The sequence below is a fragment of the Diabrotica virgifera genome, chromosome 5 (genome assembly GCF_917563875.1).
Source record: "Diabrotica virgifera virgifera chromosome 5, PGI_DIABVI_V3a".
NCBI lineage: Eukaryota > Metazoa > Arthropoda > Insecta > Coleoptera > Chrysomelidae > Diabrotica > Diabrotica virgifera.
In genome coordinates this window covers 192,519,156-192,535,450 of record NC_065447.1, presented here as the reverse complement: position 1 = coordinate 192,535,450, position 16,295 = coordinate 192,519,156, and the positions used below count along the sequence as shown (strand labels likewise).

At 34.2% G+C, this 16,295-nt stretch overlaps 1 protein-coding gene across 1 annotated transcript in view; it reads right to left on the bottom strand.

Moving 5' to 3' along the window:
- Nucleotides 1-230: 230 nt before the first annotated feature.
- LOC114341753 (uncharacterized) overlaps nucleotides 231-16,295 on the bottom strand; it is a 28,989-nt gene continuing 12,924 nt past the window's right edge. Inside the window, exon 3 of the mRNA XM_028292563.2 lies at nucleotides 231-687. Coding sequence (XP_028148364.1) covers nucleotides 398-687 — 290 coding nt within the window. The 3' untranslated portion in view covers nucleotides 231-397. The remainder of the gene's footprint in view (nucleotides 688-16,295) is intronic.

Sequence of the window (16,295 nt, the reverse complement as noted above, 5' to 3'; positions counted from 1 at the left end):
GGAAAATTTATGTTATGCCACCATTTGTCGACTAGATGAAAAACAGAGATGTCCCATATTTTTGTAGTAGGTAGTTCAGTTTGGTTGTCAGATGTTCATTTGAGAATAAATTTTTCAGCCAAAAATAGTCATCTTAAATATAGCTAAAAGATTCTGGAGGTGTAGATTTAAGCGCACCTAGAATTTTTTAAATTATACAAAACCAAAAAGTGTGGAAAGAAGAAGATATATTATTGTCTAAAACATATATTTTTAACGAATTTTTTCAATTGTTATTTTGTTTGTAATTATAGGCTGGTTTGAAAATTAAGTATTTCTGTTCCCATTCATGGAAGATATTTTTATTTTTAGGTGATACGAAATTTGATTTTAATACCACTTGTTGTATTTGAATATTTTACCGACGATCGCTAGTAGGGATCACATTGTTTTGAGCTGCACGTGCAATAGCAACATGTTTGAAAATACATCTAGTTAGTTTGACACCACCTTCTCTAACTGCTAAACCGCTTGTTTTTGCGACACATTCATTCACCACTTTTTCCGCTTCAGCTCTATCGTCAAAAACCAACTTTAAGTCGTCAATAATAGCATCCTTCTTAATTTTCCCTTTTTTGTCTTGGTATTTGATTTTTTTATTTAGGCATATAGTGTAAGAAGCTAAATTAGGATCATCTATCTCTTCACCTACAAATAAAACGGCTTATTACTTTAAATGATAACAAATAATCAAGGGACTAAATTTAGGCATACACAAAGAATATTTTGAATCGTTTGAACCGTAGATGAACCGTAGTCCAAGAGGCAGCGCTGAAAAATCTCTCTGAATTTACTAAAGCTACTTTTTTCACAGTTGATTACTGTGAGGGTGTAGAGAAACATACTGCGGTCGGTCAAGCGAAACGTAGAACAGGTGCTACTGATAGCTTATCAAAGTTGCTTACCTGTGGAGGTAATACAATCCATTTACTAAGGCTGAAAATCAGTACACACATTCTAAATTGAATATAAATAAAAGTTATTATAGTCGGTCAGCTGTATGACGGGACAGAGCTGGCTGGTTGGCCCCAATGAATGTACAGGGATATTCACTATATTTTGACCCCCCTGTAAACGGCTTTATTTACAGAATTAGAAAAAATGTAAGATACAAAATTATTCGATTTTTAAATTATGATTTTTTGACATATATATCGTACTAGTAACGTCATCCATCTGGGTGTGATGACGTAATCGACTATTTTTTTAAATAAGAATATGGATCGTGTGCTAGCTCATTTGAAAGGCTATTCAATTTTCTATTCAGTAAAATCAACATTAAGATCATTATTTGTACAGGGTGTCCAAATTTTTTTTAATTATTAATTAATTGACACAAAACAATAATGTATGTAATTTATTTAATTCAAAATATCTTCTACTGCTGTTAGAAAACAGAAATAAAAGTTTATTGCACAAATTAATAAACATTGCTTTTTGCTTTTTCGCGCCACGTAACATTCATATCAGATCTTTTGTAGCTGGAATATTTTATGCGCCACTCATTTTTACGGCGTTTAGCGGTTTTTTATTCTTGTATCAGGAGTTTTTCAAAGTTATTTATAAATTAAATGTATGAAGTTGAATGCAATGTTCCTCTATTACACGTCAAGCTTTATAAGTGGTCACCTTTGTTGCATTATTTCCCAAATCATCTAGTGTCCATCGAATGTACACTAGATTTTTTTCTATTCGAAATAGATTGAAAAAAAAATATATTGAGATGGCCGGTAAATGAAGTCGGATTGCCCGTTGCCAGATCAAATTTAGCGTCGTAACCACTACAACTCATAAACCATTTGGGGAATAATCGTTAATTGGATTATACTTTTGTATCTTAATAATTTCTCTAAACGGCTTAATCGATTTTGATCAGTAAACATGAGTTTGAAACGTATTGACCAGTAGTATCTGATGGATCTAAGGTCAAGTATGATAACTGAAGCTATTAGGTACAGGAATTATTTAGCTTTCGAAACCGTTTTTCCCACAGAAAATAGATTTTATCATATTTATGAAGCCTATAACCTAAAAATTTGAATTTTCCCGGATATGAGGTATACATCGTTAGATTCGTCTTGAGTCCTTATACAAACGCTAAGTTATTGGCACAATTCGTACGTTGAAATGTTGAGTAATTGTCGAAAAACCAAAATTTTCAAAGTTTAGTTTTTCAGTTTTTCGGCTATACTGAGCCGTGTGTATGTCTGATCCTGACGGCTTGGACACCATTTGAAAGCTTAAGTCAACACTATTGATTTGATATATTTGCGGTTCTCATGCCTCTTCTTGATCCGAATATATATACCCCCAAAAAATATGCCGTTTTGTACCTACAAAGTCCTATAGCTGGCTTATGGGTGGTCAAAAGTCACAAACTACACCGGTTCTAAATCGGCCCTGACCCCCTCTTTAAATACAGAGAAAAAATATCAAATCGGTTTAACTTTCAAACACACATACATACATATCCACAAACATTTTCCCTTTTTTAAATAAAAATTGAGTCACATTTCTAATCTCTATAACTTTTGAATGGTATAACCGATTTTCAAAATTAGACATGCGTTGGAAAGGTGATGATCAGTTCTATTAGAAACCGCAAAGGTTGGACTTAAATTATCGAAGTTTTTGGGAGTTTTGGGGACCAGAACGAAAAACAGACCCTAAATAGGAAGGGCCGTAAAATCGACACCCTTGGACCAAAATGGATGGTTGACATATGAATGGGTGAGTCTTTTTCTGAACTTGAAGATGGGAGTTGGCACAATTTTCAATTCAGTCAGATTTAGAAAATTGAAAATTTCGTGTATATAATAGTGTCGCGTGTAGGGGGGTGTATTTCTGCGCCATTGGCGAGAACTGCCGTTATCTGGTAATCTTTCCGATATAAACCTAACAGCTTCGATAACTAATAAATCGAAAACTATTAATTTTATCAAAAAAATGTATAATGAACATTTTTTGTTTATAATTAATATTTTTACCAGCATTTGCGGTCAAAATATAAAAAAAAAAAATTCCACCCTCGAGATGAGGTGGCAACTACCCCCTTGGTAAAAGCGTCTTTCGGCATCATATAGATTTTGATCCTTGGACTATCCACTACTTATTGTCAAATTTTTAAACAAATCTATCCATTCTGTAAAAATTGCGAAGTGAAAAATTTCAGTTCATGGACTAATTATACTTTTGGAGCTTTATAATTTCTGAACGGCTTACCTGATGTTGATCACTAAACATGAATTTGAAACGTATTGACAAGTAGTATCTGATGCATCCAAGATCAAGTATGATAACTGAACGTAATACAGGAATTATTGAGCTTGAAAAACCGTTTTTCCCATAAGAAATAGATTTGATCATACTTATGAACCCTATAACTTAAAAATTCGAATTTTCCCAGATATAAGGTCTACACCGTTAGACGCGTCCTGAGTCCTTCTACAAACGCTCAGTTATTGGCGCAATTCGTAGGTTGAAATTTTGAGTAATTGTCGAAAAACCAAAATTTTCAAAGTTTAATTTTTCAGTTTTTTGGCTATGGTGAGCAGTGCGTATGTCTCAGCTTGATCGCTTAAGGGCCATTTGAAAGCTTAACTCAACCCTATTAATTTGGTGTATTTGCGGTTTTCCTGTCTTTTCTTGAACCTAAGATATATACGCCCAAAAAATATGCTATTTTGTATTTACTTAGTCCTCTAGCTAACTTACGGGTAGTCAGAAGTCAAAAATTAGACCGGTTCTGAATCGGCCCTCATACCCTCTTGAAACACAGAAAAAAAAATTCAGATCGGTTTAACTTTTCCACATACATACTGATGTGATCTTGTTTATTGATATGAGATAATATTCTTATATGTCATTTAATTTAATCAATGCATTTATAATAATCTAATTAATTTACCAGATCACATATCAATATGTTTTCAATCTCAGGGCTTTTTATAAAATTAATTACTTACTTACGTGGCTTCTAAGTATTTCTCAATGGTTCCTAATCGGGATAGGAAAGAAAAGAGTAAAATAATACACATATATGGGTTACAATTATAATCAAAATATGGTTTATTTTATTTAAATGGCAATCACTGCTTAATATTTGCTATATCTTATTATTCTTAAACATAACATTTCCACATGGGAATCTTATTTCCTTTTGGTTTCCAATTGAAAGTTTTTATTAACATTTCTATTAGGATTTATTAGCAACAATTCTATTTAAGTTTGATGAAGCTTTTCTGATATTATTGATTATGTTCTTCAACTTTAAATGTGGTATTTAATACGAAAAACCCATACATTCATGTCCAAACAAATGAGTCTGACCTTTTTCTGGTGAACTGAGAATGTCTTCACACAAGACCCGTTTCCTGCTATCCTTGGCTGCGATCAAAACCTCGTCCTGGCTTCCAGTAATGTTCTCCTTTGAAAACTAGCTCGTATAGCTCCCGTTCCTGCTTCTGTCGTGATGCCGTGTTTCTACCTTTTTCGAAACTTCAATCAGCTACCGGGACACTCTTGGCTCAAGGAGGTTCTTTACTCTCGACCTGGCCTACCTCTCGTTCCACGATAGATACTCCACACTCACGGAACTATACCGGCTTTCTCACTCTCCGTACACTACCGTCTACTACTGGACTTCACTTCTCGACAGCTCAAAACATTCTGATCTCTATTTGTCACTCATTCCCCTACTTTCTAAATATCCCTTCCAGAGTCACAAATCAACCTTCCACCACCAACTCTCATTCGCAGTATTTCTCAAAACCAATTTTTAAACTTTCTAAATATGCTTAATGGATTTCAAAAAAAAATAGTTAATTCCCATTCTAAAATTACTTTCTACTATTTACAAAAATTAATGACCTATTATCTACTTCAACTGAGTCTTATTTAGCATAGGCTAATGATCGAACCTTCCGCGAACAACGATAATGACCTATTATCTCTTTCAACTGAGTCTTATTTAGCATAGGCTAATGATCGAACCTTCCGCGAACAACGATAATGGTACGCGCCATTCACTTTGTTTATTCTCGGCGCATTGTCCCGAGTTCCGTAAGCTTTTTCTAATCACTTCTTAAAATTAAATATAACAATTTGTTGTATACAGGTTGTTCTAAATTTATATGCCCGTGGTTGAGAAAATTGAAAATATTTTATATTAAATTGAATTCTGTTTATAATTATCAAAATTTAATTTTCATATCAAATAGAAATATAACAAATCCCCGCCTTGTATTCGATAAAATTTATCTGCATTTTTAAATAAATTTTCTCGAGGCAAAACCAACTCCCTGTATATTTCCTTACTTTAATCTACGTCTTATATCCTAACTTACTATCTACTTCATGTGTCTGTCTTTTATTCGTGATATTTGTATACATCGTGAATATTATAAATTCCTCGGATCTTTTCCGAGTTCCTGTGCCTCAACTCATAACTATTTATCCCATTTTCATTATTCACGATGTACGGGCCTTCGAAAACAGGCATCAACTTTGCGCAAATGCCCCCAGGAAGATTTGATACTCGTAATGCCCTCACGAGTACTTTTCCACCCTTTTGGAAAGTCACTGGTCTTCTTTTTCTATTTTGTTCCTGTCTTTGGATATATTTTTCGTTGCTTCGCCGTAATCTTCTCTGTACGGTTTCAATCACCTGTTGATATTCTTTTGGCTCTTGGTCTTCCCATGGCCTTATCGGCAGTACACCCTTCATGATGTATTCTGGGGTCTCTTTTGTTACTGTGCTCGGAATTGTATTTAGATACCTTTCTATTTCCGCCATTTTCCTGTCCCAGTGGCGATGTTGACCATCTGTTGCAATGCGAAGAAATTTCGTCACTTCCTGTATGAATCGTTCCGAAGGATTACTCTGTGGATGCCTGATGCTGACAAAATTTGTCTCTATTCCTCGTTCTCGAAGTTGTCCCTTGAAACGATCATTTCGGAAATACGTTGCATTGTCCAGTAGAATCTTTTTTGGTGTTCCTACTATGGCTATAAAATTGTCGATTTTTCTTAATATTTCTTCCCCCTTTGTGGTGCGGCAACTATATAATTTTACGTATTTTGAAAACACATCCACCATTACCAGAATATGTGTGTTCCTTTTAGTGGTCATAATTAGATCGCTTAACATATCTATTGCTACAATGTCTAGTTTGTTTCGGGCTTCAATATTTTTGGCAACATTTTCGTTTTTGAAATTCCGACTCTTATATTTTTGACATACATCGCACTGGGTAATTTCCTTTGCAATGCGGTAATCCTGTCGGCTGATGTAATTTTCCCTAAAAACGAGCCAAACTTTTCTGCTACCGATATGCCCATTGTCCTCATGTAATTTCTTTATTATCTTTTCGGCCAATGTCTGTGTCACTAAATATAGTTCCTTTCCGTCTATTCTCTTCGGCCAATGTCTGTGTCACTAAATATAGTTCCTTTCCGTCTATTCTCTTAAAATATATGTTATTTTCTACTTCCGCTCTTCTTTTCTCTCTTTCCTCTAGGTCTTCCTGGTTTGTCCTTATCTCATTTAACGAATATATCCCTTCTTCTTGTATTAATCTATTTAGTCCCACCTGTAGAGTAATTGTTTCCTTTTTTCCGGTGTCCTCATCCCGTGTTAGAGCGTCGGCTATTATGTTGTCTTTTCCTTTTATATATCGGAACTCAAAATCATACTCCTGTAATAATAGAATGCCTCTATGTATTCTATTATTTACTAATCTATTCTTCATGATATGTACTAAAGCTGCATGGTCTGTTTCGATTATGAATTTTGCTCCCAATAAGTAAAACCTCAATTTGTTTACGCAGTATAATACACTGGCAAACTCCAATTCTGTAACACTATATTTTCTCTCATGTGTTTTAGTCACTCGAGATATAAAACATATCGGCACTTCTTGGTCGTTTTGTATTTGAGACAGAACTCCTGCAAATTTTTGTATGGACGCATCAGTTCGGAGTATAAAAGGTAAATTGTAAATGGGGTGGTATATTTTCGTTCCTTTTGCGAATTCTCGTTTTAATGTTTCGAAAGCTTCCTCCTGTTCTTCTTTCCAATTCCATTTTATTCCTTTTTTAAGCAATTTTATCAGAGGGATTTCCTTTTGGCTCAAATCGGGAATCAGATTTTTAAAATAATTAATCGTGCCAAGAAAACCTCTCAATGTTTTCAAATTCGTTGGTCTTGGGTATTCATCTATGAGCTTGACTCTGTCTTCGGCTAATCTTACTGTTTTGGTGTCCAATTGAAAACCCAAATAAATGACTTCTTTTTGAAAAAATTGACATTTTTCAATGTTTAATTTCAATCCCGCTGTGTCCAATTCTTCCAGAATTATTTCTATGTGTTCCAGATGACTCTGAGTATCTTGTGAAAAAATTAATAAATCATCGATATAATGAACTATGAAATCTTCATGGCGATTCAAAATGGTATGTAGAGCTCGGACGAGTGCAGCACAAGCACTCTGCAATCCAAATGGCACTACCTTAAACCGGTAGACAATACCATCAATAGAAAAAGCGGTGTAGTTTCTACACTTTTCAGCTAACGGTATCAACCAAAAACTGTGTTTTAAGTCAATTTTTGAAAATATGTGTGACCCGGTGATTCTTCCAAAAATGGCCTCGATGTTTAGAGGTGATTCGTATTGTGATACAGTGTGCTGGTTGATATTCCTGGCATCTAAACATAATCTCAATTCTCCATTGCTTTTCTTTACTATCACAATCGGGTTAACATACGGTGAATCACATCTTTCGATGATTTGATCTTCCAACATTTTATTTATTTCTTCTTTCACCTCTTGTCGATACTTGTATGGAATCGGATAAGTCTTTGATCGAAAATTTCCCAAGTTTTTCACCTCAAATGAATGTTCGTACTTTTTAGCCACTCTGTTTTCCTCATTGATCAAATTTTCGTATTTTCTTAACATCAACCGCAATTCTTCTTCTTTCCCTTCTCCACATATCAATTTTCTGTCTTTTTTTTCAGATTCTTCACACATGTTTACCGTGCATTCTGCATCCTCGTTTGCATATACCTCCTCTTCAAATACTACTGTTTCAAACATATTCTTTTCACTTTCATTTTTTAGCTTTATTTCTTCTTCTCCTGAGCTCGTCTCTTCTTTTGAGGAATCCCAGGTTTCCTTTGTTTCTGATACTCTCAAATTTTCTTCTTCTGGGCTCAACTCTTCTTTTGAGGAGCCACAGGTTTCATTTTCTTTTATCTTTTTCTGACCTTTTCTCCTTTTTTTTCTTTGTCCTTGCTTCGCTGCCAAATTCATTTCCACTGTTTGTTCTTTACCTGATTCGTCCGTATTTTGTTTCTCATGTTCCTTGTCCTGTTCTTTTTCTTTTTCTTCTGTTAGTTTCATCGTATTATTTTTAAAATATATCACTACATGTTTTTCTGCCAATTCGTCAACTCCTACTATCATGTCATGTGACATGTTTGGCATTATTACACATTGTAGTGCATACATATTCTTACCCAGTCGTACCATTACTCGTATGCCTTCATTTATAGTTGCCAATGTCCGTTTGTTTGCGCCCACTAAATTTACCCTAGGTATTTTGTAAATTAAATTTGTTAAGTTAACTTCTTCTATTAGTTTTCTGTTGACCAATGTTATTTCAGATCCAGTGTCTATCATAATTTTAATTGGTTTCTCGTTGATAAATCCATCCACAAATTTTAAATTAACTCCATTTTTCTTTTCGTTGTTTCCTGCCAATTTAATAAACTCCTTGGGGTGACAAAAGATTCCTGTTTGATTTTTGGTTTTTAGTGAGCGCCGTCGTGAAAAGACGCCGGTTGCTCATCGTTGTTTATATTTTCGTCATAATGTCTCTCTCCGTCATATTCATCTGTCTGGGTATTATTTACTTCTCTTCTATTTTCTCTTGGTCTGTCGGATCTGTTTCGGTTTTCTCGATATCCCTGTTCATTTTGTCTACCATTATTTCTGTTTTCTTGATTTGAGCGTGTGGTGTTTCTATTCTGGTATTCTCGATTTCTGTCCTCATTCCATTTCCTATTTCTTTGTTCATAATTTCCTCTTCCGTTGTCTCTATTTTCGTTTTCCCTTCTGGGATTAAAATCTCGTTTTGTATAGTCCCTCCTATTTTGATTTCTATCTCTATAATCTTGTGTTTCTCGGGGCCTGTAATCTTCTCGCGACCTTCTTGATTTTCTTTCTCTTAGACGTGATTCTCTTATTTGTAGGAATTGGCATAAACTATCTATGTCTTTGTAATTTTGCAATGTGATATGGTCTTCCAGCGTTTCCTCGAAATGTCTTGCAATCAGTTCGACTAATTGTTCCGATGAGTAATTATATTGTAAATGTTTTGCATTATTGTAAATTTGCAAAGCATATGTCCTTTCTGATACACCCATCCTATCATTGTATTTCCCATTTTGAAATTCCTTGTTAATTTCCAATTGTTGGACCTTTCCCCAGAAATAATTCAAAAATTTTTGTTCAAATTGTTGCCAATTGCCGAATTCTTCTTCTTTACTATCGAACCATAGGCTTGCTTCATATTTGAGATGGTTTCTGATAGTTTCTTTTGCTGTTTCGAAATTTCCGATGTGTTGTATTTTCTTTTTCAGGCTATTTATGAACGGCACTGGGTGTAATCTTCTTACATCCCCGCCAAACCTTATCTTCACGTCATCTGTGCTATGTATAACCATTTCTCTTCTTTCTCCTACATTTTGTTGCGTCCGGTTTTCGGTGACTTGTTTTTCTATTTCTGTGATTCTTTTTTCCACTTCTTCTCTATCTACTTGAGTAGCATTTTCCAACTTATTTTCCAAATTTTCTAGTTCCTTTTTCTGGCCATTCGTTAACTCCTTTATTTTATCTTGAATTTTCATTTCATACTTTTCTATGCGTTCCTCCATTTTCTTGTTGTTCTCTTCTATGGCTTGTTTTGTTTCCTTCTGATTTTCTTGCATTATTCTTTTTGTTTCATCCATTTTTTGATCCAATTTTTGTTGTGTTTCATCCATTTTTTGTTGTGTTTCATCCATTTTTTGTTGTGTTTCATCCATTTTTTGTTGTGTTTCATCCATTTTTTGATCCACTTTATCCATTTTCTTTGATGTTTCTTCCTGATTTTTATCCATTGTCCTTTTTGCTTCATCCATTGCTTGTTTTGTTTCTCTTTGATTGTCATCCAGTTTTTGTTGTGTTTCATCCATTTTCTGTTCCATTCTTTGTGACTGGAGTTGCATCATTTGTAATAATTTATCTATTCCTGATAATTCTTGCTGTTCTGATGCCATGATTGTCGTGTCTAAAATATCTTCTTGGTCTGAATTATTCTCTTGATTTGAATGTTCTTTTTGTTTTTTGTTGTCTTTGCTTTGGCTTCTTGTCACAGACATTTGTTTTCAAGAAGTACTGTCCCCGCCAAATATGAAATTTTACTAGTATGTTACCAAGACGACTTTTTCTCACCCAAATATTATAAATTGTCAATAAATATATCAAATGTAAATATCGTAAAAATAAAATATTAAATCAGTTATGTAAAATTTGTACCTAAAGAGATCTAAAATTTTATGTTATCAAATGTAAGTATCTCACTTTTTTCCACAGGCATATAAATTTTCAAATACCGGCTTTACTCTTTCTATCCTTCAAATTTGCCACTAGAAATACTTTACAATGCTTTCCACGTTGGACGACAGTTGATGTGATCTTGATTATTGATATGAGATAATATTCTTATATGTCATTTAATTTAATCAATGCATTTATAATAATCTAATTAATTTACCAGATCACATATCAATATGTTTTCAATCTCAGGGCTTTTTATAAAATTAATTACTTACTTACGTGGCTTCTAAGTATTTCTCAATGGTTCCTAATCGGGATAGGAAAGAAAAGAGTAAAATAATACACATATATGGGTTACAATTATAATCAAAATATGGTTTATTTTATTTAAATGGCAATCACTGCTTAATATTTGCTATATCTTATTATTCTTAAACATAACATTTCCACATGGGAATCTTATTTCCTTTTGGTTTCCAATTGAAAGTTTTTATTAACATTTCTATTAGGATTTATTAGCAACAATTCTATTTAAGTTTGATGAAGCTTTTCTGATATTATTGATTATGTTCTTCAATTTTAAATGTGGTATTTAATACGAAAAACCCATACATTCATGTCCAAACAAATGAGACTGACCTTTTTCTGGTGAACTGAGAATGTCTTCACACAAGACCCGTTTCCTGCTATCCTTGGCTGCGATCAAAACCTCGTCCTGGCTTCCAGTAATGTTCTCCTTTGAAAACTAGCTCGTATAGCTCCCGTTCCTGCTTCTGTCGTGATGCCGTGTTTCTACCTTTTTCGAAACTTCAATCAGCTACCGGGACACTCTTGGCTCAAGGAGGTTCTTTACTCTCGACCTGGCCTACCTCTCGTTCCACGATAGATACTCCACACTCACGGAACTATACCGGCTTTCTCACTCTCCGTACACTACCGTCTACTACTGGACTTCACTTCTCGATAGCTCAAAACATTCTGATCTCTCCCTTCCACCACCAACTCTCATTCGCAGTATTTCTCAAAACCAATTTTTAAACTTTCTAAATATGCTTAATGGATTTCAAAAAAAAATAGTTAATTCCCATTCTAAAATTACTTTCTACTATTTACAAAAATTAATGACCTATTATCTACTTCAACTGAGTCTTATTTAGCATAGGCTAATGATCGAACCTTCCGCGAACAACGATAATGACCTATTATCTCTTTCAACTGAATCTTATTTAGCATAGGCTAATGATCGAACCTTCCGCGAACAACGATAATGGTACGCGCCATTCACTTTGTTTATTCTCGGCGCATTGTCCCGAGTTCCGTAATCTTTTTCTAATCACTTCTTAAAATTAAATATAACAATTTGTTGTATACAGGTTGTTCTAAATTTATATGCCCGTGGTTGAGAAAATTGAAAATATTTTATATTAAATTGAATTCTGTTTATAATTATCAAAATTTAATTTTCATATCAAATAGAAATATAACAATACATACAAACAAACATACATATCCACAAACATTTTCCATTTTTTAAATAAAAATTGAGTCATATTTCTGAGCTCGATAACTTTTGGATGGTACAACCGATTTTCAAAACTAAACATGCGTTGGAAAGGTAATGATCTATGCTATCAGAAGCCACAAAGGTCGGGCTTAAATTTTTGAAATTTTTGGGAGTTTTGGGGACGAGAACGAAAAACAGGCTTTAAGTGGAAAGGGCCGTAAATTCCACACCCTTGGACCAAAATGGAGAAGTAACATATGGATGGACGAGTCTTTTCGTAGACTTTAAGACGGGATGTGGCCCAATTTTCCATTCAGTCAGGTTTAGAAAATCGAAAATTTCGTGTATATATAGTGTCGCTTGTAGGGGTGTTGTGCGCCACTGGTGAGAACTACCGTTCTCTGTGGATACATTTTAACGCTTATTTATAAAACACCCTGTATTTTGCAGAATGGTCAAAAACAGTAAATTGTTATTTTGATTTAACAATGTTTACATTAATAATTTGACTTTTATTTGACAGTTGACAGTTATATTGTACCTACTTTTTAGTTTTAGTTCTAATAAATTTTGTTGGTTAGTTACATAAATAAATTAAGTAAAAATGAAAAAATTACTTGTTATTTGAGGAAGGTGGAAAAATCATTATGTATAACATGGGAGTAAAGTGCCTTTTCCTCACTTGAATGATTACTTTCCTCCGCTACGCATCCGGCAGTAAACTTCATTCGCGGGAGGAAAAGTAGCACTTTCCTCCCTTGTTATACAAATATCTATTATTTATATTCAATTTAGAATGTGTGTACTGATTTTCATTCTTAGTAAATGTAGTCTCTGCATTACCTCCGCAGGTAAGCAACTTTGACAAGCTATCAGTACCACCTGTTATACGTTTCGCTTGACCGACCGCAGTATGTTTTTTTTACACAATCACAGTAATCAACTGTGATTAAACTAGCTTTAGTAAATTCAGACAGTCTATTAGCTATGACAAAGATCAGGAGTGGCTGATGCAGTAGAGAAAATAGCAACACTGAAACGGAACTGGGCAGGTCACATGGCTCGAATGAGTATAATTATACGACAGATATTATATCGACAGATAAAAGATGAACAAAGCGGATACTAGAATGGATACCAAGAGATGATGTTTACCGAAGCATCCACCAACACGTTGGACTGATGATCTAAAACGTTGTCATAGGAATTGGATGCAAGGGGCACAAGACCGAAACATATGGAAAATTATAAGGGAAATCTATGTCCAGCAGTGGACAAGCGAAGATTGAATAATGAAAGAATATTTTTATAGGATCCCATCATCTTGTGTTGTGAAATCAATGACACATCTAATTTACACGAAGTATCATTATCTAAACGTTAAATGGGATGCACATGTCAATTTAGGTACAAGAAATAAATGAAAAACTTACACTATAAAAACGCATACTATAATATGCTACGCATCGTTAGGTCTCCGAAAAGGTAAATAAATGATGCCTAAATGATGGTATAAATAAGGAGTATTACCAGAGAACGGCAGTTCTTGCCAGTGGCTCACAACCCCCCTACACGCGACACTATATTATATACACGAAATTTTCGAGTTTCTAAATCTGACTGAATTAAAAATTGGGCCAACTCCTATCCTAAAGTTCAGGAAAAGACTCACCCATCCATTTTGGTCCAAGGCTGTGGCATTTACGGCCCTTCCTATTTAGGGTCTGTTTTTCGTTCTCGTCCCCAAAACTCTCAAAAATTTCGAAAATTTAAGTCCGACCTTTACGGTCTCTGATAGTACTGATCAATACCTTTCCAACGCATGTCTAATTTTGAAAATCGATTATACCATTCAAAAGTTACCGACCTCCGAAATATTACTCAATTTTTATTTAAAAAGGGGAAAATGTTTGTGGATATGCATGTGTGTGGAAAAGTTAGACCGATCTGAATTTTTTTTCTGTGTTTCAAGAAGGGATTAGGACTGATTAAGAACCGGTGTAGTTTGTGACTTTTGATCACCCATAAGCCAGCTATAGGACTTGGAAGGTACAAAACGGCATATTTTTTTGGGGGTATATATCTTCGGTTCAAGAAGAGACCGGAGAAACGCAAATTCACCAAATCCATAGGGTTGAGTTAAGCTTTCAAATAGTGTTTAAGCCGTCAGGATCAGACAAACACATGGCTCAGTATAGCCGAAAAACTGAAAAAATAAACTTTTGAAAATTTTGGTTTTTTGACAATTACTCAAAATTTCAACCTACGAATTGCGCCAATAACTGAGCGTTTGTAGAAGACTCTTGTCTAGACGAATCTAGCGGTGTATATCTCATTTCCGGGAAAATTCGAATTTTTAAATTATAGGCTTCATAATTATGATCAAATCTATTTTCTATGGGAAAAACGGTTTTTCAAGCTCAGTAATTCCTGTAATAGCTTCATTTATCATACTTGACCTTAGATGCATCAGATATTACTTGTTAATAGGTTTCAAACTCATGTTTAGTGATCAAAATCGGTTGAGCCGTTCAGAAGTTATTAAGCTACAAACGTGTAATCTAATTAACGATTATTCCCGAAATGGTTTATGTAGTTGTAGTGATTACGACGCTAAATTTGATCTAACAGCGGGCAATCGGAGTTCATTTACCGGCCATCCCAATATTTTTTCAATCTATTTCGAATAGAAAAAAAATCTAGTGTACATTCGATGGACACTAGATCATTTGGGAGATAACGCGATAAAGGAAACCATTTATAAAGCTTAACGTGTAATCGAGAAACATTGCATTCAACTTTATACATTTAATTTATAAATAACTTTGAAAAACTCCTGATACAAGAATAAAAATCCGCTAAACGCCGTAAAACTGAGTGGCACATACAATATTCCAGCTACAGAAGATATTATATAAATATTACGTGGCGTGAAAATGTATTTTCATTTTGATGCAAAACAAAATTCTAGTTTTATTATAAAAGATTTTTCAAAGGTAATGCCACGAGTCCTCTAAATTTTATCGATAAAATTTTTTGTTTTCACGAAAACTTCTTTATTTGATAAAATTACGAAAACAAACCGAATGATAAAATCATGAGTCCGAAGGACGAGTGATTTTATCCATTTCGGTTTGTTTGAGTGATTTTACCCTAAATAAAGAAGTTTAAGTATGAAAACGAAAAAATTTATCAAGCAAAATTTAGAGGAGGAGTGGTATTTGAAAAGATTATTTTGTGAACCAATATGTATTATTAGTAAATACGGGCATCTGTGAAATATTTTTAAGACAACTAGGATCAATGTCTTAAGGGGTCATATACGTTTCTCGGCTTCAAAAAATCGATTTAATTTTTTTTACTTATTTTAAAAGGTACATCCCTTAGAAACATTTTAAGACCAGAACGAGTTCGATATTCGAATTATTGACGAAGTTACAGCTGCTTTAAACGGAACTAGTCGGGTCGCTCCGCAGGTCTTGCAAAACTTTAAACACATTTTTCTCGAAATAGCATTTTTCATAACGGTGGGCATGATAACTGCTTAACCGTTCATCCGATTAACTTCATTTTTGGCACACATATTCTAAATTAGATTCACTATCGTGCGACGAGAGCTTTTTTGAATAAATTTAAACATTTTCGAATAGCAATAAAAAAACAGACAATTTTTTTGGTGAAAATTACGACTTTTTTTTTTAAATTTCGACCATTTCCGTAATTAATTTTTTTTCTTAAATTGCTCTCGTCACACGAGAACTATGACTCTAAAAAATGATAACAAATAAACATTTTTTGTTTCAAATAAACATTACGAGCGGAATCATGCCCACCGTTTGACCTGAAAAAAACACACGTTCTACGCTACTAGACGCGGCCGCCATGTTATTAATTATTTTTTTAACTTTTAACATATGTTTTATACTCCTTAAAGGCCGATTCTCATTAGACGTGCAAGGAATTGGCAAGGCAACGGCAAGGCACACACTCGGCACGGGCAAGGTTTTCACAGCCAATTCACACTGAGACAGGCTTGCCCCGGGATAGTTGCTTTGTGTGCTTTTTGTAGTGAACAATGTTTAAAACGTCCATGCTAACAAAAATTGCTCTATTATTAAACGAAGAAACAGAAAATGAAAACAAATATTACA